Source organism: Enoplosus armatus, chromosome 12 (assembly GCF_043641665.1).
Source record: "Enoplosus armatus isolate fEnoArm2 chromosome 12, fEnoArm2.hap1, whole genome shotgun sequence".
Taxonomy (NCBI): domain Eukaryota; kingdom Metazoa; phylum Chordata; class Actinopteri; order Centrarchiformes; family Enoplosidae; genus Enoplosus; species Enoplosus armatus.
The window spans coordinates 927,501-955,285 of record NC_092191.1 but is presented as its reverse complement, the minus strand read 5'-3'; the positions used below and the strand labels follow the sequence as shown (position 1 = coordinate 955,285).

Here is a 27,785-nt window from a genome sequence, read left to right as displayed (position 1 = left end):
GCTCACTGTTGTTAACATGAAGTGCTGCCATAAAAGGCTGACCGGAGATCTGTGAGGAGTTACTTTAGTCTGTCCTGTTAAATGAAACCTGATCAGACGCCTGCTGAGTTCTGATCCTTCAGTCAGGAGGAGGAAGGTCAAGTTTCCCAGTTTACCTGAAGCACCATGAAAGCTAACGTGACCTTCACGTTAGCTTACGTTAGCTTACGTTAGCTCAGTGCAGAGACGAGCTTTAGGTCTCGAGGGTTTAATGGGCGGGGCGGTGAGAAGAAGTGAGGCGATGTGTTCGGGGGCGGGGCAGAGTGTACAGGTGAGGAGCCTGGGGGGGGGTCAGCAGCTGTCTAATGGAGCTCTGCTGCCTACCTGCTCCTCCTCAGCGCCTCCTCCTCCTCCTCGTCCCCTGGTACTGGAACACAGACAGAAAACAGGAGGGGAGGTGTCAGTGAGCATGCTCAGTTTAAAACACTCGCTGCTGTAAAGTGAGAGGCAGGACAACTTTAATCTATTTGATCTATTCCTTCATTTTATTTGCTTAATACCGGCTTCTATATGAGACTTTACAGTAAACTCAAACTAAATGAAACAGACCAACATCAGGACGGGAGACTTACAGGACTCGGTTCCGGTCATGTGGGCCAGGACCCGGAAGGACTTGGACTGCATGTTGGCGCTGCGGCGACCCCATTCGCCCAGGTCCGGGTCCTTGTCTGCACTCTGGACGGCCTGATAGACCGGGGAGGCGCTGTCTACAAGACGATCTTTAACTGGGAGAGTGCTGCAACCACAGACAGGGGGCGCCAAACCCCCGAAACCAAACCAAGTCAGCACCAAGACCCTCAAGCCAACGCTTCAGGGAGTGGACTTCAGGAGCTGTATGAGTTTCGTTTAGTTTTGGCTGGAGAGAGTCGAGTTTGGGATGCCCTGCTGCCTGAAACCTGAAACCTGGAGCACTAAAATGTTTTCTTAATTAATCTTGAATGAGATAAAAAAGCTGCTATTGATTTGATTCGACATGACATGAAAATAAAGATGGAGATGGAGACAGCGGCTGCTGAGAGCACAAACTTAACAGGAAGCAGTAAACGATCATGATGTAAATGAGAGTAAGTTCGATGATTTCACACTCAACATGTTGGAGATTAAACCACATTTAAACCACCAGAAGAAGAAGGAGAAACGGACTCAGAACATTCAGTTCAACCGGACAGACTTTCTGTTTTCTGTCTGGTTTTCTATTCCGACGCTGTTTCTCAGAGAGTTTGATGACGACAGGAGGAGGAAGGTGACGCGCAGGAGAGCGTTCATTCAACAGTTTAATTAAAGCGCGTTCATCAGGGTATAAAAACAGAGGAATGGATGTGTAGGTGTGTGGAGCAATATCAAGTTTCCTCTCAGGGGGAAAACAAGAGCGATCTTTCATGCACACACAAGCAGCACATCTCCAAAGGCAAGAGGAAGAAGAGGAAGAGGAAGAGGAACACACAGCAGCACATCTCCAAAGGCAAGAGCAAGAAGAGGAAGAGGAAGAGGAAGAGGAAGAGGAACACACAGCAGCACATCTCCAAAGGCAAGAGGAAGAAGAGGAAGAGGAAGAGGAACACACAGCAGCACACAGTCCAACAACAAATGACAAACGAAAGGCAGGAACGTCTGTAACTGTTCAGGAAGAGAAACTGCAAACAAGAGTTTCAGAAGTACAATAATAATAATAATAATAATAATAATAATAATAATAATAATAATAATAATATCCCTACAGATACTACAGATGTCTGTGTTTGTTTTTGACTCCTATTTTTAGGAGAATATTAAATGTAGATTTTTAACCTCAAAACAAAGTTGGAAGACTTTCCAGCCCTGAGCAGTGTCTGCAGGTCAGTAAGACAGGGCAGCCTGGGACTTTGAATTGGACTTTTACTTTAACTGAATTAAAATGCACGTGTTTTGCCTGATGTGTAATAGTACTCGTGTTTGCTGGTGTGAACACAACGCTGTTTCAGCATTTAACTGAAGTCCAGTTTGAGATCCCAGTAAAGCAGCAGAAACCTGATTAAAGGTGATGAAACATGTTTCATGAGGTTTATATTTGCTGTCAGAGCGGAGGGTCGGTTAATGTGAGTCCACTGTACACCGTGATCAGCATGCAGACCAGGTCTAAACCACAGACTGTCTTTAATCCAGACCTCTGTCCACACAGAGTCTCTTCTAACCAGGTAGACTTTTGAGACTACAGTCATGAATGAGTGACGGCTCAGAGACTTCATCAACTATCAGCAAGTCACATAGTCACCACACGCACACACACACACACACACACACACACACACACACACACACCAACTGTAAACACAAACAAACAGCCTTCAAACGTTGCAGCAACCTTTGTACAACCAACATTTTCTTATCTTCTTATAACTTTCAGAAGTCTTTAAACTTGAAACAACATCCAGACAAACTGTCAGAACGGATGTGGCTGATAACATAAAGGAGGAGGAGGAGGAGGAGGAGGAGGAGGAGTGTTTACTTTAATATCCATCAGTGAGCTGAGAGGAAGCAGAAATATAAAGACAGACTGAGGAAGAGGAGGGAAAATAAGGAGGAGGAGGAGTAAAGAGAGTCTCCCTGAAGTTTCTCTACAACATGTATTAAACATACAACACATGTTTGTGCAGCTGCTGACGGGAACTCAGGAGGAAGATGATCAACTCCCTCGTCACTGAACAAAGATTTCATTTCTTTATATCATGCCTCAGTGTTTGCACAGTTGGCTGTATGTAAACTTTGAAGAGGAAGATGAGAGGAGGAGGAGGAGGAGAAAGTAGGAGAGAAGATGGAAGTACAGGGAGAAGGAGGGTACACTGGTGAGGAAGAGGAGGTGGGGGGGGGGGTTCTTACCCAGCGTCGTGCCCCTTCCCCTGCGTCTGTCCTGCGATGGCGTCCATGATGGCGTCCTGCGAGTACATGCTGATGGGCGTGTTGTACTGGGCGTGGATGATGGTGGCCTTGCCGCCGGGGCCCTTCACCTCTATGGGCTTGTGGGTGGAGAGGGCGGAGTCCAGGGTGCCGGGGCCGAAGCCGGCGCTGTTGGCGGGCGGGACGACGCGAAGGGGGACGAGGAGTTGGAGGAAAAGGTGGAGGGAGGTATGTGAGGGCGGGAAACAATAAGGTGGTGGTGGAGGTTTGTGTCAAACTCACAGCAAACACACGACAGACCGAGACACGAACAGAAGCCGGCTCTCATCAGGGAGGTCAGTGAAAGGGTTAACTCTGCCCTGAGAGCACATGTGACACTCAGGGTGGACATGTTACTGACTGGGGGGGGGTATGTTTCATTACATCAGATATCTGTTGGTGTAAAACTTGAATCAGGAACAAATGAAGACCTCCTGCAGCAGCTCCATCCGCTCCACCTTCTCCAACAGGAGCCCGTCCACATGCAGTCTTACTGCAAAGCCCATCTTGTGTTACTTCTTTGCTTCTGTGGCTTGTGTGTCAAACGTAATTCAAATAAAGCTTTGTTCATTGTTTGGTCCTTCACGTCTTCCCACATGAAGCCAACAAACCAGCAGGACCTGAACCTCCAGTTAGAGTTTGATCTGTTTGGTTCTAATATGGCGTCAGTCAAGCCTCAATGTGTCAGACAGAGACCTTTACGTCCAGAACAGACGTAACGCACGCGACTGCATCAGCCGGGTTATATATTCTGATATACTCATGAGTGCAATGATGCATGCAGACACTCGACACACCACAAACATCCACTGAAGCTTTTAACTGAGATTTGAACAGCTTATCAGCTCGCTGCTGCTTCCTCATCTGTCTCTTTAGTTTAAAGAGAAGAAGAAGTCGTCGGCCTCATGGTGACAACAACAACAACAACAGGCCCAAACACACAGCAAACCACTCACTAACAACACACACTAAACAGGCACAATCTCCAAAAAACAGACTTGACTCTGGTAGAAAACTGTTGGCAGGTCAGTTTGACTGAAGCAACCAACTGTTTCTATCATGGCTTCATTTACTTACAGTCATTTCACCCAGTTATCTATTATTGGGCGATGATGTATTGATGATTAAAAAGGCAGAACTCTATGACCCCCCAGTACCAAACCATGCCTTAAAAGGACCAAACAACAGAGCAAAACACACAACCAAGATGCATCCAGCAGGAGGGGATACTGACTTGGGAGCAGCGGGGGAGAAAACCTTGTTTGACCAACAGAAGGAGACGAAAACAGAGAGAAGAAGAACGTTTCAGAAAAGTCATTCACAGGCTGCAGTTCAGAGAGGAAGAGTTCAAACAGCAGGACGACAGTCTTCTTCATGAGACACAGATTACCCAGAGTTCAGAGCAATATGGATGTAAAAGAAATGAATAATAGTAACACACAATTTATAAGCCGTGATATTATTTTGAAGACGGCCCGTTTTTCACTTTGAACAGAGACGTTTGGGTTGCATCGATTGTTTAGACCTGTGACCAGTGTGGACATTGAACTGGGCCAACTGGGCTGGTGCTCACAGACTTCATCCCAGTGTTTCTGAATGAAAACGCAAACAACAGAAACAGGAAACAGGAAGTGTGGCGATACTAACTGGTCGCTGTGGGCGACCAAGAGATCCGTCAGCTCTATCAGACGGAAAATAATGAAGCTTTGAATTTTAACACAGCTGGTTTGCTGGTTTTTTGTAGAGGTGTAACAGATCTGCAGGTGCTGTGATCAATAAATATCAGGTCGTCCTGATGTTATAACTGATTTCAGTGAAGTGTTTAGCAGCAGAGCAGCATTTGATTTCATTGTCTGACAGTTCAGTAAACTCAGTAAATTAGATGAGAAGATCGATAACATTTCTACAATGTCATTTCTGTACAGTAAATATGAAGCTACAGCCAGCCATCGATTAGCTTAGCTTAGCACAAAGACTGGAAACAGGGGGAAACAGCTAGCCTGGCGTAAAAACGGTTATGTGCAGAACTATTTCATGACCGTGACCAGTAACTTCCTGGAGGGTCAGATCATTTTTGTCACCATGTGACAGAGCCAGGCTAGCTGTTTCCCTCTGTTTCCAGTCTTTGTGCTAAGCTAATCATATGAGAGTGGTGTCAATCTGAACATCTGAGTCTATTGTTTTAATATCAGATCATATAGAGAAGCACAAACAAGTATGCTTCATAGTAACTGTACAGTACAGCAGTGTTAATGAGTGTGTGTGTGTGTGTGTGTGTGTGTGTGTGAGTGTGTGTGAGTGTGTGAGTGTGTGTGTGTGTGTGTGTGTGTGTGTGTGAGTGTGTGTGTGTGTGTGTGAGTGTGTGTGAGTGTGTGAGTGTGTGTGTGTGTGAGTGTGAGTGTGTGTGAGTGTGTGAGTGTGTGTGTGTGTGAGTGTGTGTGTGTGTGTGTGTGTGAGAGTGTGTGTGTGTGTGTGAGTGTGTGTGTGTGTGTGTGTGTGTGTGTGTGTGTGTGTGTGTGTGTGTGTGTGTGAGTGTGTGTGTCCAGAAGATTCCCTGACCTTTAACAGCAGCCAGAGGAGCCAACAGGTGTTTGGCCTCCTCAGTGACACAGTAACCGAATCACACTGTGAACTGAGGAAACACCACAGGCATGCTGGGTAATGTGTGTGTGTGTGTGTGTGTGTGTGGCTATGATTATGAATAGTTATGGTAACAGTCACACACTTCCCTCCCATCACAGTTTTGTAATGCTGTGACTGCTAAAGTGGAAGTGTGTATTTTGATCTGTCCTCTTCATTTTAAGCCCTGAAGAACTCCTGATCCTCCTCCTCCTCCTCCTCCTCCTCCTCACCAACAGTCTCTGGTATCATCACTCAGGGGTGGAGGAAGTACTCGGACAGTTTACTTGAGTAAAAGTAGAAGTACCACAGAAAGCGCTGGTGTTTTAACCGGTGCTGAGTAACATGAGTCATGACTGATCAGTTTATTATTGAGTTATTATGTTTTGTCTTTGGCTTGACGACACTGAATGCTCTGATGTCGCTTTCTCCTTCTTCTTCTTTGTGAAAGGTCAGCAGAGGTCGCTGATCTCAGATCAGAGTGAAACATGTCTCCTGTGCTCTGCTGACGTGTTGGTCAACATGGCAGGAGAACGCTGCTAAAAGAAAGCGGGAATCTGAGAGGAGGAGCTGCTGCGGAGGGACACTAACGTCTTTGGGAGTGTTGAACGAAGCCACAGACGGACTCAAACAGGAAATAACATAAATCATCAGTGAGCTCCACCTCGACACCAGGAAGTGGTGAGCAGCCCAGAATCTGATTTAAACACAGCACGGCTCTTTAGCTCCTCCTGATCAGGTTTGCGTTCTATTCTCTCCCTCTGTTAGCCGAGCAGCTCCTCCTGCCATGTTCCCTCCTCCTCCTCCTCTTCATCTCTACGTACCCCGCAGGCCGCCCCGCCTGAATGGCCGCCATCTCCCTCAGAGTCTCCTCTGAGTAGAGGCCGATGGGTGAGTTATACTGCTTCTTCTGAGCGGGGCTGGGAGAGTCTGCCTCTGCAGGCCCGGAGGAGGCACTGCAGGCCGACAGGCGGCCGTTCACCTGCACCGACTGAGGCTTCAGGTGGAGCGGGAGGGGAGGGGGGGTTGGGAGGAGGAGATGAGACGGGGAGGGAGCAGAGAATGTCGGGTAACAACTATCAATATCTGATCAATATGTTCTAAAGCAGAAAGTAAAACTGTCCATATTTTTATAGTTTTATTTTTGTAATTGTGACATTTATATATGTTATTATTATCAATATCTTATCAATATCTCTTACTGCTTCTCAGTCGTATCAGTCTGTTGTTGGGTGAAAAACTCATATATGCAAAACATCATCAGGGATTAAAGATATTGATCATTTCAAACATCAGTCAGAGGGTCAGTTCACAGGAGAACATGGAGTCCATCACAGTGACGTTTGGGATTCTGTCTTATTGTGTTTTTGGGGACGACGAGGACGAAGAGCGTGTTTTTACTGTCTGTCTTTCTTCCTGCGGCCACCAGGAGGCGGCAACTCATTATGTTGAACCAGTGACAGTGAGTCCACTCTGTGTGTGTGTGTGTGTGTGTGTGTGTGTGTGTGCACTCATACAGCCAGCCTTTAGTTAGTTTACTTCTTTTCTTTGGGCAGAGCAGAACAGTCAGAACTGCTCGCAGAGAGAAAATAAATCTCTGCATGTTCTGACAGCCTTGATGCAGCTTTATAATCAGCTCATCTCAGGGTGGATTTGAGTACAGCGGACATCTACAGCAGTTTGCAGCGGCAGAAATGCATTATGGGTTCAGTTACCTGTTGGTGAGGGATCATGGGGATGGTGGCGTCTATTCTGGGTGTCGGCATCAGAACGGGACGCTTCGCCCTGCAGAAAGAAAAACAAACAAACAGGTGAAATAATAAATCGGTTCTCAGCTGCTGCAACTTTCACGACGTCTGTTCCAGATTTTACAGCCGTAAATTAATCAAGTAGAAAACGATCATCTTTGTAAATGAACGATAACCTCCAGCTTTGTTCTCTGGATGTAATCTGTTTGATCCCAACTGTCTACAAACTGCACTTTGTCTGAAACGCAGAGGATTGTGTTATGTAAATGTAAAATCAGGGTGCATAAAGAGAGCAGCCTGCAGGAAGGAAGTCCTTCAGTACGTCACTCTGGTGGAAACACTGATGTTTACTCTTCAACAGAAGGACAAACTGTGTTTCATTCACAAGAAAAAGAAGCACCTATAGAACGAAGGCAACGAGCCACGAATAAGAAGAGGAGGAGGTCAGAGGTCAGAGAAAATGTCACTGTGAGCTTCATGGTCAAGAAACAGTAACATGATAATAAAAGACAACTCAGGTCCAATAAACTCAAGAGGAAGAGAAGGTTGAAAGAAGAGCACAAAACAACTGCAAGCCTTCATTCAGCAGCCCTGAAAGAACCAGACGTGGACCACTTCAGCAGGAGAGACAGTGCTGCTTCCTGGAGAGAAGAAGAAGCTGATAACGTGATGCAGTCTGACGTTGCCCCCTTTCACGACCGTACGGAGCTGATGGGTCTTTTTCCTTCAGTCAGGGGATGATGAGTGTTGGCTGCCTCAGACGTCAGGTCAGAAACGCTCTTAACATCGTTTAGTTTGGAGGTCTTGTTGTACAATTCCCCCCCCCCCCGGGATCAATAAAGTATTTCTGATTCTGATTCTGATTGATTCTGAATGAGCTCGACCTCCTGACCATCACACACGTCTTTCAGTCACCTTGGACTCCGGGGAGGAAACAAAAACCTGTGACCCTGAAATAAAAAAGACTCGTTCGTATTGTATGTTGAATTCTCTGCGTTGTGTTTTCGTGGGAGGAGGCAGAGCGAAGGGTCACCAGAAGTCAAACTGCTTCCATTATATTTGCTGCTGAGTGTCAGAGCTTCACATCTATTTCCTGGCCTCTGCTGCCCACTTTGCACTAATAAAACAACATGAAAAAATGATGAGAAAAAGTCCTCGTCTTATCTTCATCACCCAGAGGGTCTGAAGTTATGAGACTCTGTGTGGACCTCGCTGAACTCCTCAGATCTTCAGGGTGTCTAACTTTAGTCCGGAGTGACACCAGAACAGCCCGACGTCAACATCCACAGCGGCCATCTTTAACTTCTCTACAGCATTAAGACTGCAGCTCAGATCAATCAGCAACAGACCAATCACTTACCTTCCATTTTCATATATATGATACTGAATTCTGTCATGTTTTAAGGTGAATAACACTCCAGAAACAGCATGAGCACCAGACACCTGCTAACCTGCTAATGCTAACTTGAATGAGGATGAAATAAGACTTCCCAAATGTTATTGGACCAAACTCTGAGAGTGAAACGAGTCATTTCCTGGGTGTCGTGATGCTCAAAGCGATTTATCCACCGATTTACAGCCACAACAGAAGTGACGGAGGACGAGGACGAGGTTAACTAACTGGGTTGTGATTGGCCAGTGAGCCCAGTCAAACATGAACGCAGAGAGACAGAGAGACAGACAGATGGATTTTTTTGGACTGTGGTGTCTTGACAGTAAGAGGACGCAGTTAAGAGGGACTTTCTCATGAAAACCCAGCTTGAACGATAAAGGCGAGGGGAACAAAAAGAGTGGGAATTAAATATTGTAATATGTAAATGTGCTGGATTCCCACATAAAGAAGCAGAATGACACGTCAAGTGAAAGATAGACGGATGTTTCACAGGGAGGCCGTGCTCAATGGTTTCCCTCCTTACTTGGTCATGGTGAGCGCCAGGTTGTAGTTGGCCATCTTGATCTTGTTCTGGGCCTCCAGGTGAGTCATCCCGTCGGTGCCGACGCCGTCGATGGCGACGATGACATCACCCTGGACCAGGTTACCCTGCGCCGCCTTGCTGCCCGGAGTGATCTGTCCAAACACAACGACAAAGACATTTAAAGAAACTTTAATCGGGCCACCGGAAGAAAGAAAACAGTAAAACAAAAAGAGGACACGGGTCAAACTTCCTGTTTTTATGTCACCGTCTGTCAGAGATGAGTGAAGGTTTCTAGCATGATGTGTGATAAATGTGTCCAGTGACGCAGCACAGGTCAGCGCACACGTTAATCTGCATCTTTCAATCACTTAATCACGAAAAGTCTTCCATGAATCAATCAATCAAATGGGAAAAGAATTAATCAGCAAGTTAATGATTAATATGTCTGCATGCTAAAGTCCCCTTAATCTGAAAATCCACCTCAGGAGTGAAGTGGACCTGAGAGAGAGCATGTTGAGGACATGACCCTCATTCACAACGCAGATACAAAAACCAAGAGGTCAACCGCTCTGCGTTCAAATAAACCGACCGAAATCACTGTTGATTAAAAACTCTGCAGCAAATCCTGCATGGAGCAGAGAGGATCACTGACTGACAGCTGCTAAACTGGAAACAGAGTCTCATCCAACGTTGCATTCGTTTAATTCGACGACTGGATGAGCTGCAAATATAGTAACTGATGACAGGAGTCTCTGTGAGGCACAGTGGTGCTTCAAGCTAAATGCTAACATCTGCATGCTAATGTGCTCAGAGTGACAATGCTAATATGCTGATATTTAGCAGGTATAATGTTTACCTTGTTCACCGTCTTAGCTTAGCATGTTAGCATGCTAACATTAGCTAACTAGCAGTAAACACAGAGTCCAGCTGAGGTTGATGAACGTCATCAGTTCTGCAGGTCATAAACTACAGTATTGGACACATGGACATGTTGACCTGATGCTGGCGCTAGATGAAGAGTCAGAGGATCACCAGAGTTATTACAGTTCATCCTGAGGGGGACTGATGTGTATTATTTGTATTATTTGATACTAATCATAAAAGTAGTCTTTTCATAAAATGATATGTAGTACAAAGTTGCCACGTATGCAATGTTCCAGGGAAACAACTAGCAGGTGTTGGGGCTCATAAAGATAAGACTCATTATTGCTTGGATGTCTCCCTTGGAATGTGGGAGTTATGAGATAGAGGTCAAGGTAATATGAAAGGTCATTCTGAGAGGTTTCTTTTCCTTACCCTAGATGAGAAACAGAAGTGTACAGACTCGTGTGTTATAGTAGGACCCCATGTACATCTAAATGTATAAAAGATGAGCTTGAACAGTGTTCGAGGCAGCAGTACTGATTCGGCTACGGGTGCTGTACAGGTCAAGATGCGCATGCCTGTTGATCCTGATCTTTGATGCAAATAAAGAATATTATGTGAAAAGTCAGTATCAGCGGAGTTTCCTTCCATCATCGAATCATCGCCTACATCTGGGGAATGAAGAAGAAATTAACAACAGGACCATGAAGGTCTGAACCACATCTCATCACAGTCTATCCAGCAGCTGTTGAGACGTTTCAGGGTGGACCAACATGGTGGACTGACACGGCATCATATATCGAGAGGACTTCAGATGTTTCCTCAGCAGGTCAGACGGCTGCTGATGGAAACACCATCGACCCGGCGGCCTCTCACTCACAGGGCCAGTCTGTAACCTCCAGGACTCTGTGGCGCCTCAAACACAATGACAGGACTCAAGTGTTCACGCCTGAGAGTTAAACCCTGGACAGCTGTCCATACACCGCTAACCCCCTGCTGAGTCACATCCCTGCCTCTAATTACTCCCAAAAATCCCTCCTGCTCCTCTCTGCTCTCTCTCTCCTCACTTCTCCCTCTATTTGAATGCTGTGACCTTTGACCTCTACATCGGTTTGAAAGCACGAAAAATCTGGAGGACAAGATGGCGGTCAAAGAGGAGGTGAAGGAAGAGGAGGAGCATGATAAGGATGCAGGTGGAGATGCAGCCAAAGATGGAGGTGGAGGAGGCTTGATGGAGGCTTCTAACAAGTTGTGTGTCCTCGATACGGTGGAGGCTCACAAAGGCGTTTCATAAGTTACCCTTTTCTTTATCCGTTGTTCGCTAGTTGCCAACTAATTTGCATTAACGTGTTAACTTTGACAGCCTTAGAACTAAATATTCACAGCCATCAGACACGTGCTGATTGTGATGAAGGAAGTCTCAGAGTGTCACAAGGGGAACAGAAAAAGGCGCTGTAGCTTAGTGGTTAAAGCGCCTGTCTCGTAAACAGGAGATCCTGGGTTCAACTCCCAGCAGCGCCTGCTCACTGGACTACTTTAGATCATTTCAGCTCAGACATGAATGAGAATTAAGCATGAGAGGTGGAGGAGAGTCATACAGTGAATGAAACCTGCCGCTAACTGCTTGTGACCGTTGAGGATGAGCGTTTCATTCTGCCTTGTTGTTGTTATATGTTGCTGTCATGTAGTTTGTTACTGCAGCGTTCGTCAACATGGTCTCTCATGGTCATTACCGTGCTCAAAGAACTGCAAGAGGACTAACGGACACCGTAGCCTGTTTGTTTGAAGGTACCCACGATTATGAGTCAGAGTAGACTGGGTGGTAGAGACTAATCTGTGATGCTAGAGACTAACCTGTGATGCTAGAGAATAATCTGTGATGCTAGAGACTAATCTGTGATGCGAGAGACTAACCTGTGATGCAAGAGACTAACCTGTGATGCTAGAGAATAATCTGTGATGCTAGAGACTAACCTGTGCTGCTAGAGACTAACCTTGAGACTAACCTGTGATGCTAGAGACTAACCTGTGATGGTAGAGACTAACCTGTGATGCTAGAGACTAACCTTGAGACTAACCTGTGATGCTAGAGACTAACCTGTGATGCGAGAGACTAACCTGGAGACTAACCTGTGATGCTAGAGACTAACCTAGAGACTAACCTAGAGACTAACCTGTGATGCGAGAGACTAACCTGTGATGCTAGAGACTAACCTAGAGACTAACCTGTGATGCTAGAGACTAACCTGTGATGCTAGAGACTAACCTGTGATGCTAACACCTGTTTGTTCAAAGACAGTTGATTGGAGCTTTAATATCAAAGAAGAGGAAGTCTGCAGAGCCTGTCTTGTAAACGGGAGATGTTGGGTTCTAATCCCAGCAGGGCTTCAGCTCCTGTCTGAGGTCAGTTGTTCTCCAGATTAATGTGTTTTCTTTCATTATTCTTTTACATTTTATAGAAAAAACAGCTCCTGAACACACGCTGGTGTAAAACTGATGCTTTCTGACCGGAACAGTTACAAGAAGTGGAGGCAGAAGAGGTGCTGTGGCTTAGCTGGTCAAAGCGCCTGTCTAGTAAACAGGAGATCCTGGGTTCAAATCCCAGCAGCGCCTGCTCGCTGGACTAAAACTAAAGACATGTTTTAGATCATTTCAGCTCAGACATGAATGAGAATTAAGCATGAGAGGTGGAGGAGAGTCATACAGTAAATGAAGCCTGCCGTTAACTGCTTGTGACCGTTGAGGATGAGCGTTTCATTCTGCCTTGTTGTTGTTATATGTTGCTGTCATGTAGTTTGTTACTGCAGCGTTCGTCAACATGGTCTCTCATGGTCATTACCGTGCTCAAAGCACTGCAAGAGGACTAACGGACACCGTAGCCTGTTTGTTTGAAGGTACCCACGATTATGAGTCAGAGTAGACTGGGTGGTAGAGACTAATCTGTGATGCTAGAGACTAACCTGTGATGCTAGAGAATAATCTGTGATGCTAGAGACTAATCTGTGATGCGAGAGACTAACCTGTGATGCAAGAGACTAATCTGTGATGCTAGAGACTAACCTGTGCTGCTAGAGACTAACCTTGAGACTAACCTGTGATGCTAGAGACTAACCTGTGATGGTAGAGACTAACCTGTGATGCTAGAGACTAACCTTGAGACTAACCTGTGATGCTAGAGACTAACCTGTGATGCGAGAGACTAACCTGGAGACTAACCTGTGATGCTAGAGACTAACCTAGAGACTAACCTAGAGACTAACCTGTGATGCGAGAGACTAACCTGTGATGCTAGAGACTAACCTAGAGACTAACCTGTGATGCTAGAGACTAACCTGTGATGCTAGAGACTAACCTGTGATGCTAACACCTGTTTGTTCAAAGACAGTTGATTGGAGCTTTAATATCAAAGAAGAGGAAGTCTGCAGAGCCTGTCTTGTAAACGGGAGATGTTGGGTTCTAATCCCAGCAGGGCTTCAGCTCCTGTCTGAGGTCAGTTGTTCTCCAGATTAATGTGTTTTCTTTCATTATTCTTTTACATTTTATAGAAAAAACAGCTCCTGAACACACGCTGGTGTAAAACTGATGCTTTCTGACCGGAACAGTTACAAGAAGTGGAGGCAGAAGAGGTGCTGTGGCTTAGCTGGTCAAAGCGCCTGTCTAGTAAACAGGAGATCCTGGGTTCAAATCCCAGCAGCGCCTGCTCGCTGGACTAAAACTAAAGACATGTTTTAGATCATTTCAGCTCAGACATGAATGAGAATTAAGCATGAGAGGTGGAGGAGAGTCATACAGTAAATGAAGCCTGCCGTTAACTGCTTGTGACCGTTGAGGATGAGCGTTTCATTCTGCCTTGTTGTTGTTATATGTTGCTGTCATGTAGTTTGTTACTGCAGCGTTCGTCAACATGGTCTCTCATGGTCATTACCGTGCTCAAAGAACTGCAAGAGGACTAACGGACATCGTAGCCTGTTTGTTTGAAGGTACCCACGATTATGAGTCAGAGTAGACTGGGTGGTAGAGACTAATCTGTGATGCTAGAGACTAACCTGTGATGCTAGAGAATAATCTGTGATGCTAGAGACTAATCTGTGATGCGAGAGACTAACCTGTGATGCAAGAGACTAACCTGTGATGCTAGAGAATAATCTGTGATGCTAGAGACTAACCTGTGCTGCTAGAGACTAACCTAGAGATTAACCTGTGATGTGAGAGACTAACCTGTGATGGTAGAGACTAACCTGTGATGCTAGAGACTAACCTTGAGACTAACCTGTGATGCTAGAGACTAACCTGTGATGCTAGAGACTAACCTTGAGACTAACCTGTGATGCTAGAGATTAACCTGTGATGCGAGACACTAACCTAGAGACTAAGCTGTGATGCGAGAGACTAACCTGTGATACTAGAGACTAACCTGTGCTGCGAGAGACTAACCTAGAGACTAACCTGTGATGCGAGAGACTAACCTAGAGACTAACCTGTGATGCGAGAGACTAACCTGTGATGCTAACACCTGTTTGTTCAAAGACAGTTGATTAGAGCTTTAATATCAAAGAAGAGGAAGTCTGCAGAGCCTGTCTTGTAAACGGGAGATGTTGGGTTCTAATCCCAGCAGGGCTTTAGCTCCTGTCTGAGGTCAGTTGTTCTCCAGATTAATGTGTTTTCTTTCATTATTCTTTTACATTTTATAGAAAAAACAGCTCCTGAACACACGCTGGTGTAAAACTGATGCTTTCTGGCACGAACAGTTACAAGAAGTGGAGGCAGAAGAGGTGCTGTGGCTTAGCTGGTCAAAGCGCCTGTCTAGTAAACAGGAGATCCTGGGTTCAAATCCCAGCAGCGCCTGCTCACTGGACTAAAACTAAAGACATGTTTTAGATCATTTCAGCTCAGACATGAATGAGAATTAAGCATGAGAGGTGGAGGAGAGTCATACAGTAAATGAAACCTGCCGTTAACTGCTTGTGACCGTTGAGGATGAGCGTTTCATTCTGCCTTGTTGTTGTTATATGTTGCTGTCATGTAGTTTGTTACTGCAGCGTTCGTCAACATGGTCTCTCATGGTCATTACCGTGCTCAAAGAACTGCAAGAGGACTAACAGACACCGTAGCCTGTTTGTTTGAAGGTACCCACGATTATGAGTCAGAGTAGACTGGGTGGTAGAGACTAACCTGTGATGCTAGAGACTAACCTATGATGCGAGAGACTAACCTGTGATGCTAGAGACTAACCTGTGATGCTAGAGACTAACCTATGATGCGAGAGACTAACCTGTGATGCTAGAGACTAATCTGTGATGCTAGAGACTAACCTGTGATGCTAGAGAATAATCTGTGATGCTAGAGACTAACCTATGATGCTAGAGACTAATCTGTGATGCTAGAGACTAACCTATGATGCGAGAGACTAACCTGTGATGCTAGAGAATAATCTGTGATGCTAGAGACTAACCTGTGATGCTAGAGACTAATCTGTGATGCTAGAGACTAACCTGTGATGCTAGAGAATAATCTGTGATGCTAGAGACTAACCTGTGATGCTAGAGAATAATCTGTGATGCTAGAGAATAATCTGTGATGCGAGAGACTAACCTGTGATGCAAGAGACTAACCTAGAGATTAACCTGTGATGTGAGAGACTAACCTGTGATGGTAGAGACTAACCTGTGATGCTAGAGACTAACCTTGAGACTAACCTGTGATGCTAGAGACTAACCTTGAGACTAACCTGTGATGCTTGAGACTAATCTGTGATGCTAGAGACTAACCTGTGCTGCTAGAGACTAACCTAGAGATTAACCTGTGATGTGAGAGACTAACCTGTGATGGTAGAGACTAACCTGTGATGCTAGAGACTAACCTTGAGACTAACCTGTGATGCTAGAGACTAACCTGTGATGCTAGAGACTAACCTTGAGACTAACCTGTGATGCTAGAGACTAACCTGTGATGCGAGAGACTAACCTGGAGACTAACCTGTGATGCGAGAGACTAACCTGTGATGCTAGATACTAACCTAGAGACTAACCTGTGATGCTAGAGACTAACCTAGAGACTAACCTAAAAACAGCTCCTGAACACACGCTGGTGTAAAACTGATGCTTTATGACCGGAACAGTTACAAGAAGTGGAGGCAGAAGAGGTTCTGTGGCTTAGCTGGTCAAAGCGCCTGTCTAGTAAACAGGAGATCCTGGGTTCAAATCCCAGCAGCGCCTGCTCACTGGACTAAAACTAAAGACATGTTTTAGATCATTTCAGCTCAGACATGAATGAGAATTAAGCATGAGAGGTGGAGGAGAGTCATACAGTGAATGAAACCTGCCGCTAACTGCTTGTGACCGTTGAGGATGAGCGTTTCATTCTGCCTTGTTGTTGTTATATGTTGCTGTCATGTAGTTTGTTACTGCAGCGTTCGTCAACATGGTCTCTCATGGTCATTACCGTGCTCAAAGAACTGCAAGAGGACTAACGGACACCGTAGCCTGTTTGTTTGAAGGTACCCACGATTATGAGTCAGAGTAGACTGGGTGGTAGAGACTAATCTGTGATGCTAGAGACTAACCTGTGATGCTAGAGAATAATCTGTGATGCTAGAGACTAACCTGTGATGCAAGAGACTAACCTAGAGACTAACCTGTGATGCTAGAGACTAACCTAGAGACTAACCTGTGATGCTAGAGACTAACCTGTGATGGTAGAGACTAACCTAGAGACTAACCTATGATGCGAGAGACTAACCTGTGATGCTAGAGACTAACCTGTGATGCAAGAGACTAACCTGTGATGCTAGAGACTAACCTGTGATGCTAGAGACTAACCTGTGATGCAAGGGACTAACCTGTGATGCTAGAGACTAACCTGTGATGCTAGAGACTAACCTGTGATGCTAGAGACTAACCTGTGATGCAAGAGACTAACCTGTGATAACCTGTGATGCTAGAGACTAACCTGTGATGCTAGAGACTAACCTAGAGACTAACCTAGAGACTAACCTGTGATGCGAGAGACTAACCTGTGATGGTAGAGACTAACCTAGAGACTAACCTGTGATGCTAGAGACTAACCTAGAGACTAACCTAGAGACTAACCTGTGATGCTAGAGACTAACCTGCGATACTAGAGACTAACCTGTGCTGCTAGAGACTAACCTAGAGACTAACCTGTGATGCTAGAGACTAACCTAGAGACTAACCTGTGATGCTAGAGACTAACCTAGAGACTAACCTAAAAACAGCTCCTGAACACACGCTGGTGTAAAACTGATGCTTTCTGACAGGAACAGTTACAAGAAGTGGAGGCAGAAGAGGTGCTGTGGCTTAGCTGGTCAAAGCGCCTGTCTAGTAAACAGGAGATCCTGGGTTCAAATCCCAGCAGCGCCTGCTCGCTGGACTAAAACTAAAGACATGTTTTAGATCATTTCAGCTCAGACATGAATGAGAATTAAGCATGAGAGGTGGAGGAGAGTCATACAGTGAATGAAACCTGCCGTTAACTGCTTGTGACCGTTGAGGATGAGCGTTTCATTCTGCCTTGTTGTTGTTATATGTTGCTGTCATGTAGTTTGTTACTGCAGCGTTCGTCAACATGGTCTCTCATGGTCATTACCGTGCTCAAAGAACTGCAAGAGGACTAACGGACACCGTAGCCTGTTTGTTTGAAGGTACCCACGATTATGAGTCAGAGTAGACTGGGTGGTAGAGACTAACCTGTGATGCTAGAGACTAACCTATGATGCGAGAGACTAACCTGTGATGCTAGAGACTAACCTGTGATGCTAGAGACTAACCTATGATGCGAGAGACTAACCTGTGATGCTAGAGACTAATCTGTGATGCTAGAGACTAACCTGTGATGCTAGAGAATAATCTGTGATGCTAGAGACTAACCTATGATGCGAGAGACTAACCTGTGATGCTAGAGACTAATCTGTGATGCTAGAGACTAACCTGTGATGCTAGAGAATAATCTGTGATGCTAGAGACTAACCTGTGATGCTAGAGACTAATCTGTGATGCTAGAGACTAACCTGTGATGCTAGAGAATAATCTGTGATGCTAGAGACTAACCTGTGATGCTAGAGAATAATCTGTGATGCTAGAGAATAATCTGTGATGCGAGAGACTAACCTGTGATGCAAGAGACTAACCTAGAGATTAACCTGTGATGTGAGAGACTAACCTGTGATGGTAGAGACTAACCTGTGATGCTAGAGACTAACCTTGAGACTAACCTGTGATGCTAGAGACTAACCTGTGATGCTAGAGACTAACCTTGAGACTAACCTGTGATGCTTGAGACTAATCTGTGATGCTAGAGACTAACCTGTGCTGCTAGAGACTAACCTAGAGATTAACCTGTGATGTGAGAGACTAACCTGTGATGGTAGAGACTAACCTGTGATGCTAGAGACTAACCTTGAGACTAACCTGTGATGCTAGAGACTAACCTGTGATGCTAGAGACTAACCTTGAGACTAACCTGTGATGCTAGAGACTAACCTGTGATGCGAGAGACTAACCTGGAGACTAACCTGTGATGCGAGAGACTAACCTGTGATGCTAGAGACTAACCTAGAGACTAACCTGTGATGCTAGAGACTAACCTAGAGACTAACCTAAAAACAGCTCCTGAACACACGCTGGTGTAAAACTGATGCTTTATGACCGGAACAGTTACAAGAAGTGGAGGCAGAAGAGGTGCTGTGGCTTAGCTGGTCAAAGCGCCTGTCTAGTAAACAGGAGATCCTGGGTTCAAATCCCAGCAGCGCCTGCTCACTGGACTAAAACTAAAGACATGTTTTAGATCATTTCAGCTCAGACATGAATGAGAATTAAGCATGAGAGGTGGAGGAGAGTCATACAGTGAATGAAACCTGCCGCTAACTGCTTGTGACCGTTGAGGATGAGCGTTTCATTCTGCCTTGTTGTTGTTATATGTTGCTGTCATGTAGTTTGTTACTGCAGCGTTCGTCAACATGGTCTCTCATGGTCATTACCGTGCTCAAAGAACTGCAAGAGGACTAACGGACACCGTAGCCTGTTTGTTTGAAGGTACCCACGATTATGAGTCAGAGTAGACTGGGTGGTAGAGACTAATCTGTGATGCTAGAGACTAACCTGTGATGCTAGAGAATAATCTGTGATGCTAGAGACTAACCTGTGATGCAAGAGACTAACCTAGAGACTAACCTGTGATGCTAGAGACTAACCTAGAGACTAACCTGTGATGCTAGAGACTAACCTGTGATGGTAGAGACTAACCTAGAGACTAACCTATGATGCGAGAGACTAACCTGTGATGCTAGAGACTAACCTGTGATGCAAGAGACTAACCTGTGATGCTAGAGACTAACCTGTGATGCTAGAGACTAACCTGTGATGCAAGGGACTAACCTGTGATGCTAGAGACTAACCTGTGATGCTAGAGACTAACCTGTGATAACCTGTGATGCTAGAGACTAACCTGTGATGCTAGAGACTAACCTAGAGACTAACCTAGAGACTAACCTGTGATGCGAGAGACTAACCTGTGATGGTAGAGACTAACCTAGAGACTAACCTGTGATGCTAGAGACTAACCTAGAGACTAACCTAGAGACTAACCTGTGATGCTAGAGACTAACCTGCGATACTAGAGACTAACCTGTGCTGCTAGAGACTAACCTAGAGACTAACCTGTGATGCTAGAGACTAACCTAGAGACTAACCTGTGATGCTAGAGACTAACCTAGAGACTAACCTAAAAACAGCTCCTGAACACACGCTGGTGTAAAACTGATGCTTTCTGACAGGAACAGTTACAAGAAGTGGAGGCAGAAGAGGTGCTGTGGCTTAGCTGGTCAAAGCGCCTGTCTAGTAAACAGGAGATCCTGGGTTCAAATCCCAGCAGCGCCTGCTCGCTGGACTAAAACTAAAGACATGTTTTAGATCATTTCAGCTCAGACATGAATGAGAATTAAGCATGAGAGGTGGAGGAGAGTCATACAGTGAATGAAACCTGCCGCTAACTTATGAATGAATGTTCAGGATGAACATTTCATTCTGCACTGAAGCTCCGTGTTAAACCTCCGGTTTGCTGACGCCATCTGATTTCAGGGTCACTCAGCTTCCAGATTATTTCAGCACAAGCGGCTGGATTAAAGTGAACAAACGTTTGGAGAGTTTGTCTTTCAGGAAACTGCTCACTGAGCTGGAACAATGTGAGGCCTGTCCAGGCTGCAGGGTGGCCTACTTTCACTGTGAGCCATTCACGCTGACCCACATACACTTTATACACTTTATGCACTTTATGCACTTCCCACGTCCAGACCTCCACAAACTCCACATCTGGGGGTGTCCACATCCATCTACAGATTCTCTTCAGCTCTTTTGCCAAAAAACAGCTTAACTACAAAGACGTAATTACTGCTGCTTCTGTTCCAGACTTTTAAAACAAAAGGTGATCACTTCTACGGCTTCAGATCCTTAAGTACGTAAGCGAAAGTACCAATACAACAATGTAAAGATACTCCACTGCAAGTCAAAGTCTTTCAAAAGTAAAAGTAGGAGGAGACACAACTAGACTTTATAATACAAGAGGTCATAGGAAACTGATTTCATCTTCAACAACGTGTTGGATTTTAGAAACTCATCCATATGTTCTTTATGCTGGGAAGTAACAATAGCTGTCAAATAAATGTAGTGCAGTAAAACACAATATGTCCATGTGAAATGTAATGGAGTAGAAGTACGAAGGAAAACTCAGAGAGGTGCTGTGGCTTAGCTGGTCAAAGCGCCTGTCTAGTAAACAGGAGATCCTGGGTTCAAATCCCAGCAGCGCCTCTATGGGTCACATCTCCTACCTGCCTACTGTACCTGAAACTGTACACTGTTGTAAAAGCTAGATCAGTGTCAACATGCTGCTGACATAATGATAAAATCTCCATTATTATAAATCCTGGTATTTTGATCAGCGGCAACATATAACCGGTTCTACTTTACGTTCACTACAGTGATGGCAGCTTGTCTACTTCTACAACCTGGATTCTTCTGTGACTGTCAGTTTAAAAATGTCAATCTGTAATCTATCAAACACACCAGACAGAAGAGCAGGGAGGAAACTGATAAGGCTGTGTGTGTGTGTGTGTGTGTGTGTGTGTGTGGGCTCTCTGACCTTCAGAGGCTAAAAACAGCCTCCTGCCTGTCAGCAGCCTCACCGTCTCTCTGCAGGCAGCGAGCTGTCGGGGACAAACTTTGTCCATAGACGATGTTCCCTCACATTTCTACTGATCAGACCACCTGGAAAAGAACAATTCACGGCCGAGGGGCAAACTCAAACCTTTCGCATCTCTTTGTGGTCTTTTGTGTCCTGCTGTAGTTTAACAGTCACTTCAAACAGAGGCTCTGGCCCAGCTGGGACCCCCTGGGCTCCTGGGCCTGTGCCCGGTAGGCCCGTTCAATAATCCCTCCAAGACAGCGTGAGATATCAGTCCTGAAGCAAAGATCTCTGTGGGTCTGACGTGGATCTCATGTGGGGTTCCCTGACGTGAAAGCGTTAGGGATCCCCTGATCGGGATGATCCAGTGCGGCTGTAACAGGATGCAGGGGGATCAGGATCTCACCGAGAGCCGGGTCAGCTCGATGTGTTACAGCAGGAGTCCAGTTACTGAAGCTCGGCTTTCACACGGACTGTAAAACTAAAACTACCAGAGGACGTCCATCTGAACGCCAGCTGGACCGACAGATTACAACAGACAACCATAGCTTCAGTGTTCAGGATCTGAACTGGGACCAAAATCACAAAATGATTTCTACAGACGAGACAGGAGAAACAGACCAAGGAAGTGACCGGATATCTACTAAACTCTCTTTCACATTAAACCTGATCGTCTGGACCAAAACAAGAAGCTCCTGAGACGAGATCAGATTACGTTTCTTCTCCCTGCTGAATGCGTCCAGATGGACTCATCGTGAATAATTATGTGAATTATTTGATTGTTTACTGATTATTGAAACTTCCTCTGAATCAAAGCGTTCCTTACAACTGAATAATATGTCAGTCGAGGGCACGTTCATCCATCTTCTATATTTCTGGTCGTAGTTCAAACGTTGTTCTATGAGTCCATGAACTCTCCTCCTCCTGTTCATTCTTTCAGGCTGCTGCTGTCCTCACCGTCACCCACATTCAAAGCTGCAGCCTCCATAAAGACATCAGAACTCCAGGCTTCAACATGTTCCACAGATTCTTCTGCCTTTATTTGATAGCTATGGGCTGTGCAACCTGCTCAGAACAAACCGTGTCTCTGTTGGGTTCATTGGACCAGAACTAATGAATCCACATCTGCTGATACGCTGTTGTCATGTTCTGCTACAGGAGCTGTAAAACCTTCCTGCCTGCGTGTTTAAGGAGCTTAAAGTATAATTCTGGTGTTGCTCTCAGATCTCATGTTCAGACTCAAACCATCAACCTGTCAGTCCGTCTCTCAGTCCTGTCTCACTTCCTGTCTCACTTCCTGTCTGCGGCTCTCAGCTCTCAGCCCATTGGTTCCTACTGAAGATGTCAATCTTTAAAAACATAGATATATAGTTTCATGTTTAAAAAGGCTCGGTCATTTATCAAACTAACAGGAGGAAATAGTGCATCTGTTGGGGACTACTTTCAGCGGCGGATGAATCCACATGTGGAGCTCTAGTGAGTGTTTGGGGCAGCAGGACGGTGTGTGTGTGTGAGTCCAGATAAACTGCAGTGTGTGTGTTCATGGTGATGAAGGAAACAACAGTGAGGCTCACTGATGAGTTTTGATAATAATAATAATAATAATAATAATAATAAGATACACACACAGTACTTGTTAGTAGATACATTCACTGCTGCTTTGAATCTGAACATGAGATTTAACGACACCTCAACGTTGTTCAGCAGTCCTCCTCGTTCTTCTGCCCCTGAAGAAACCTGATCATCCTCCTCCACGTTCAGAAACAAAACATTCACACACGTTCTGTAAATCTGATTTCTGGTTCTCCTCCAGCTCCGAGTCCACAGCAGCAGATTGGGACTCGTTCAGCCTCATCTTCACGTTAATCCCACTGTTTCCTTTCTGCTCCCTCAACCTGCTGCTCTGAACCTCTGAACCAGAGCAAACAATGAGCCGCGGCGCCCAAAGGGATGATGGGAAGCGTCCGCCGTCAGTGCAGGAATCCATTCAGCTGTCGTACTGACGCAGATTATCAGCAGAGTCGGAGATGTTTTATCCAACAAAGCTCTGAGTTGATGTGTTGGTGTGTTTATTTATATTAACATGTTTGTAGTGAAAGCCTGAGGATTTATGTGCGTCTGTTCCACACACACACACACACACACACACACACACACACAGACTTACGACAGGACGAATCTGAGGCGAATGGAGTATTTTTAACATAAAGTCTTTGGGACTTATTTTAAGTGCAGAGACCAGCAGTCGGTCCCGTGCACTACAATACAGATCAATACGCTCTCAGCCAGTCACATAATGGTTTAATGGCAGCGACTGGAGAATCAGCTCCACCAGCTCATGACTGAGCTGCATTTGGATGTAAACTTTGTCTCCTCTTGTCAACATGTGACGTTTGATGACCAGTAAAATGTGTTCTACTGTAAACAGCTGCGGTTCGTCCTCCAACATGGCCGCCTGATGGTGTCATGGAATACTATGAAGCACAGAAGGAGACAGAAAAAGACAGAGAGCAGAGGGGAAGCTCCTCGTCAGCTGTTCCTGCATGACTGGGACTGCTGTCAGCGTGTGTGTGTGTGTGTGTGTGTGTGTGAACAGCTGCTGGATGTCATTGTGTTGGTTCAGCATGACGTTCAGCCAAAAGTCACCAACTGAAGACAGACTACTAATAGTACACTGATTCACAGTAAGTCCACAAGAAGTCAACAGACGTGACAGGTTTTTATTAGCCACTAAACTATACATCTGATCTAATATATGTAGATGTATGCTATATATATGTAGATATATGCTATATATATGTAGATAGAGACAGACAGACAGACAGACAGACAGTGTAACATGATGGCTTTTAATGGCTTTAGTAATTCCTATTATTCTCATTATTATTTAGGGGATAATCATGCTCTCTTTGTTTTATTTGTTTACAGTTTGTCTCCATCACAGCAGCTGAATCAGCTGTTAGCAGCTCCTGTCTGCAGCGTCCTCATGGACGGACAGACAGCCATCACTGATCACTGAGACACTGAAGGAAAGTTAAAAACAGCAGGATTCTCAGGCAGGTTCTGCAGGTAGAAGGAGTTTTCTAAGCAGCTTTATGGGCGTTGATGGACATCAGAGACAATGATCTCCTCTGAAGTGGAAGTCACACTGAAGCTGAACTTCCATGTTTCATGTCTGCGTGCTCAGATCTGACGGAGTTATGCGATGTTTGACCTAAACAGCGACACTCTGATCAGCTCCACCTGCTGTTTGTGTTGGCGAGCGGTCAGATCAGTTAAACTAACTTCCTGTTGTTTTCAGGTCACCTGCATGCACCTGTCACCCCACACAGTGCCTTTGCCTCATGTCTCTTATTCACAACGTATTTCAATTTATAGAATTTCATCATCCTCCATGTCCTTTGACAGCAGCGTCCAACACCACGTTCTTATGACGCAGTTATACTGACTCTCTGAACAGACTTCACAAAACCTGCCTGAATATTCTGAGTGGACAGTTTGAGTGTCCAGTGGACCAATAAAGAAGGACAGGAAGTCAGTCAGCTGCAGAAAGCTTCTCCAGGAATAAATATCGATGCTCCTCAAACCTCAGGTCGCTCTCTGGCCCTCCTCCACAGCTGGAGAGGAGGCGGTGACACAGTTAACCTCTCTGAGAGGTACACGCAGCACCGCAGGGGTCAGAGGTCACATACGGGGACACTTCAAATACATTTTCATTTTACACTAAAAATGTCTTATTGATAAGTATTTGTGTCTCCGGCAGCATCACAGACAGACAAACTGCTGTCATGTGACACTTTAAACTAGCACCTGGTGTCAGGTTTACATGCGCTTGATTAAATCCAAGCTACTTTGGCTGCATTTTAGCATTCTTTGGATCTTTTTCGTTTCAGGTTGTCGGACCAACAGTCCCAGTTCAACTTCTCCTGTAAAACCCTCAAACTTCAGCTTCACATCCTGCGTCTCAGTAAACATAATCAGTCCACCACAGTTTCTTCAAGAGCTTCATTAAAACTTTATCAACAGCCTCAAAGATCTGCAGATCTTCTTGCCAATCAACGTCAACATTTCCACCTTCTGCACGTCACTTCTTGTCATTTCAGTGTGTTTTTGCTGTTTCAGTGGATCTGCAGACGGCAGCTGCTCACGAGCTCGCAGGGACTGTGATCCAGAGCAGCTCGCAGAACGAGCAGGCAAAAGGTCAAAGGTCACAGCGTCCTGACAACAGATGCGGCAGATTCTCCTGTGAGCAGAGCGAGAGGCAGAGGAGGGTTTTCTCTCGGCCGCTGGTCTATTCAGAGAGACGAAGCTGTGAAACCAACACCAGCTCCTGTTTTAGGCCTCCGGCTCTGCTTTCGGCCTCCCTGATAAATCCTGGCAGCCGTCACACACTGCGGGGCCGCCGGGGGCCGCCGGGGGCCGCCGGGGGCCACAGGTCTCACCCTGACAGGCTTCACATGTGTTTCTGAACCATCCGCAAATCACAATTCATTATGAAAAAAGACAAGAGTGAAGTATCATCACGAAACAGGAAGCAGAAGACAGAAAACCAACCAGAAAACTGCAGTTTCAGGTTCCCCGAGCAGCTTTCAAGGACCACACGCCTCTTTTAATACCACGGCCTTTATATTGTTGCATGTGTGTTTTCTCTCATTCTGGGCAGCCGTTGGTTTTCATTCATTTCAGTATTAATAGTTGATTTAATTCAAACAGAAACAGCCGCCAATGCAAATCATTTCTGTCCTTGAAATCTTTATTTTATTGAAAGACGTGAACAAATCTGCCAGAACATTAAAACTTGTTGACTTTAACTACTGTAACGGATCTGATTCTTTTTATGTGACGCACTTTGAACAGTCACTGTGTTTGAAAGTATTTTTGGGGACATTTACTTTATTTTGACAGAAGAGAGATGACAGGACATGAGGGGAGGAGGGACATACAACGGAGGCCCCCGACAGGGGACATTGTGAGTATCAGCTACTTAAACCCTTTGGCCACCAGGACGCCTCCTTATTTTAGTTTCTGGATGCAGTCGCTCACTCACCTCTAGAGAACTCGAAAACTAGAAACGAGGATACGAGACATTCTGACTGCAGCAGCAGATTTCTGTCTCTTGTTTTTAAGAAAATAAGACTTCCAGGACTCAGAAACGACTCGAGAGAGACTTTTGTTTTTCACTGTTGAAGATATGAATCACCAGTGGGCTCCTCTGCAACAGCAACAGTTTTTGAGTTTCACAAAAAAGACACATCCTTCAACCAAACAGACAGGAAGCAGCTAACCGTCTGAACTCAGGTGGGGCGGCTGAGATAAAAACTAAACAAGGTGTTTCTTAAATCAGTTTCTTACCCTGGAGATGGTCAGCGGCATGTTGAAGTCCTTCCCCCCCTGCAGCCTGAAGCCCCAGGGGCCGGGGCCGGGCAGCGACACGGTGTAGGCGCTCATTCTTCCAGACAATGAAAAGATCCTCCGAAATGGACGACGGCAATTAAACCAAATGTTTTAAAAACCCCACAGCTGCTGGAGGGATGGGAGGGAGGGCCGGCGCCGAGTAGCCTCTGAAGGGAGACAGAGAAAAGGATTTCAAACAGGTGAAAGATGGAGAACAAACCTGACATGAAACTGAAACGTGTGTCGAACAAACGAACCGAGACTCTGAGAGAAAGAAGAAGAAGAAGAAGCTGAGAGGAGGAAGAAGAGGACTTGCCTGCTCAGAGGAGCTGAAGTGACAGCCTAAGAATAGCCAGAGATAGCACTGTTGCATTGTGGGGGGTTGAGGGATGAGGTGGGGTGAGGCAGGGCAGGGGGGGGGGTTGAAGGGAGAAGGAGGGGGGGTGGACTTATATGGTGTGAAAGGGGACACCCGGTATGCCAGGCTCGCCGTGATTCACCGGGGCTAATATAGACCCAGCAGATTCTTCTAGACTCCCCCCTCCCTCACCCTCCCGTTATGCCCAGGGTCTCCCTCGGACCCAATCAGGGGCGACGCCTCATTATCTTGGTGGTGATAAAGCCGAAACCGAAAGGCCACGAGTTAAGTGGCTCCGATAGCTGAAAGGTCAGCAGCAGACGGTTATTACAGCGAGGTGGCGGGTTCAGACCCCCCCACACGTCCCTGCTGAGGTCCCCTACAGCAAGGCATCGACACTGCTACAGGGAGCTGAGGGAGAACCAGGAGCTGAGGGAGAACCAGGAGCTGAGGGAGAACCAGGAGCAGAGAGAGAACCAGGACAGATAGACCAGGACAGATAGACCAGGACAGATAGACCAGGAGCAGAGAGAGAACCAGAACAGATAGACCAGGAGCTGAAGGTGAACCAGAACAGATAGACCAGGAGCAGAGAGAGAACCAGAACAGATAGACCAGGAGCAGAGAGAGAACCAGGACAGATAGACCAGGAGCTGAAGGTGAACCAGAACAGATAGACCAGGAGCAGAGAGAGAACCAGGACAGATAGACCAGGAGCTGAGGGAGAACCAGGACAGATAG

General features: G+C 45.7%; 1 protein-coding gene and 9 non-coding genes across 10 annotated transcripts; 9 read left to right on the top strand and 1 right to left on the bottom strand.

Moving 5' to 3' along the window:
- Window positions 1–359: 359 nt before the first annotated feature.
- Window positions 360–26,740, bottom strand: LOC139293970 (LIM domain-binding protein 3-like). Its single transcript, XM_070915690.1, has 6 exons — window positions 26,645–26,740; window positions 9,236–9,387; window positions 7,282–7,356; window positions 2,896–3,102; window positions 601–775; window positions 360–389 (listed from the first exon to the last, which is right to left on the bottom strand). Exons 1-6 carry the CDS (start codon window positions 26,738–26,740, stop codon window positions 360–362), a joined length of 735 nt encoding a protein of 244 aa, XP_070771791.1.
- On the top strand, window positions 11,548–11,620 carry trnat-cgu (transfer RNA threonine (anticodon CGU)). The gene has a single exon. It is a non-coding gene; the product is annotated as a tRNA-Thr (tRNA).
- trnat-agu (transfer RNA threonine (anticodon AGU)) lies at window positions 12,639–12,712 on the top strand. The gene has a single exon. It is a non-coding gene; the product is annotated as a tRNA-Thr (tRNA).
- Window positions 13,725–13,798, top strand: trnat-agu (transfer RNA threonine (anticodon AGU)). The gene has a single exon. It is a non-coding gene; the product is annotated as a tRNA-Thr (tRNA).
- On the top strand, window positions 14,871–14,944 carry trnat-agu (transfer RNA threonine (anticodon AGU)). The gene has a single exon. It is a non-coding gene; the product is annotated as a tRNA-Thr (tRNA).
- trnat-agu (transfer RNA threonine (anticodon AGU)) lies at window positions 16,241–16,314 on the top strand. The gene has a single exon. It is a non-coding gene; the product is annotated as a tRNA-Thr (tRNA).
- Window positions 17,405–17,478, top strand: trnat-agu (transfer RNA threonine (anticodon AGU)). The gene has a single exon. It is a non-coding gene; the product is annotated as a tRNA-Thr (tRNA).
- trnat-agu (transfer RNA threonine (anticodon AGU)) lies at window positions 18,795–18,868 on the top strand. Its single transcript has one exon. It is a non-coding gene; the product is annotated as a tRNA-Thr (tRNA).
- On the top strand, window positions 19,919–19,992 carry trnat-agu (transfer RNA threonine (anticodon AGU)). The gene has a single exon. It is a non-coding gene; the product is annotated as a tRNA-Thr (tRNA).
- trnat-agu (transfer RNA threonine (anticodon AGU)) lies at window positions 20,846–20,919 on the top strand. Its single transcript has one exon. It is a non-coding gene; the product is annotated as a tRNA-Thr (tRNA).
- Window positions 26,741–27,785: the final 1,045 nt, after the last annotated feature.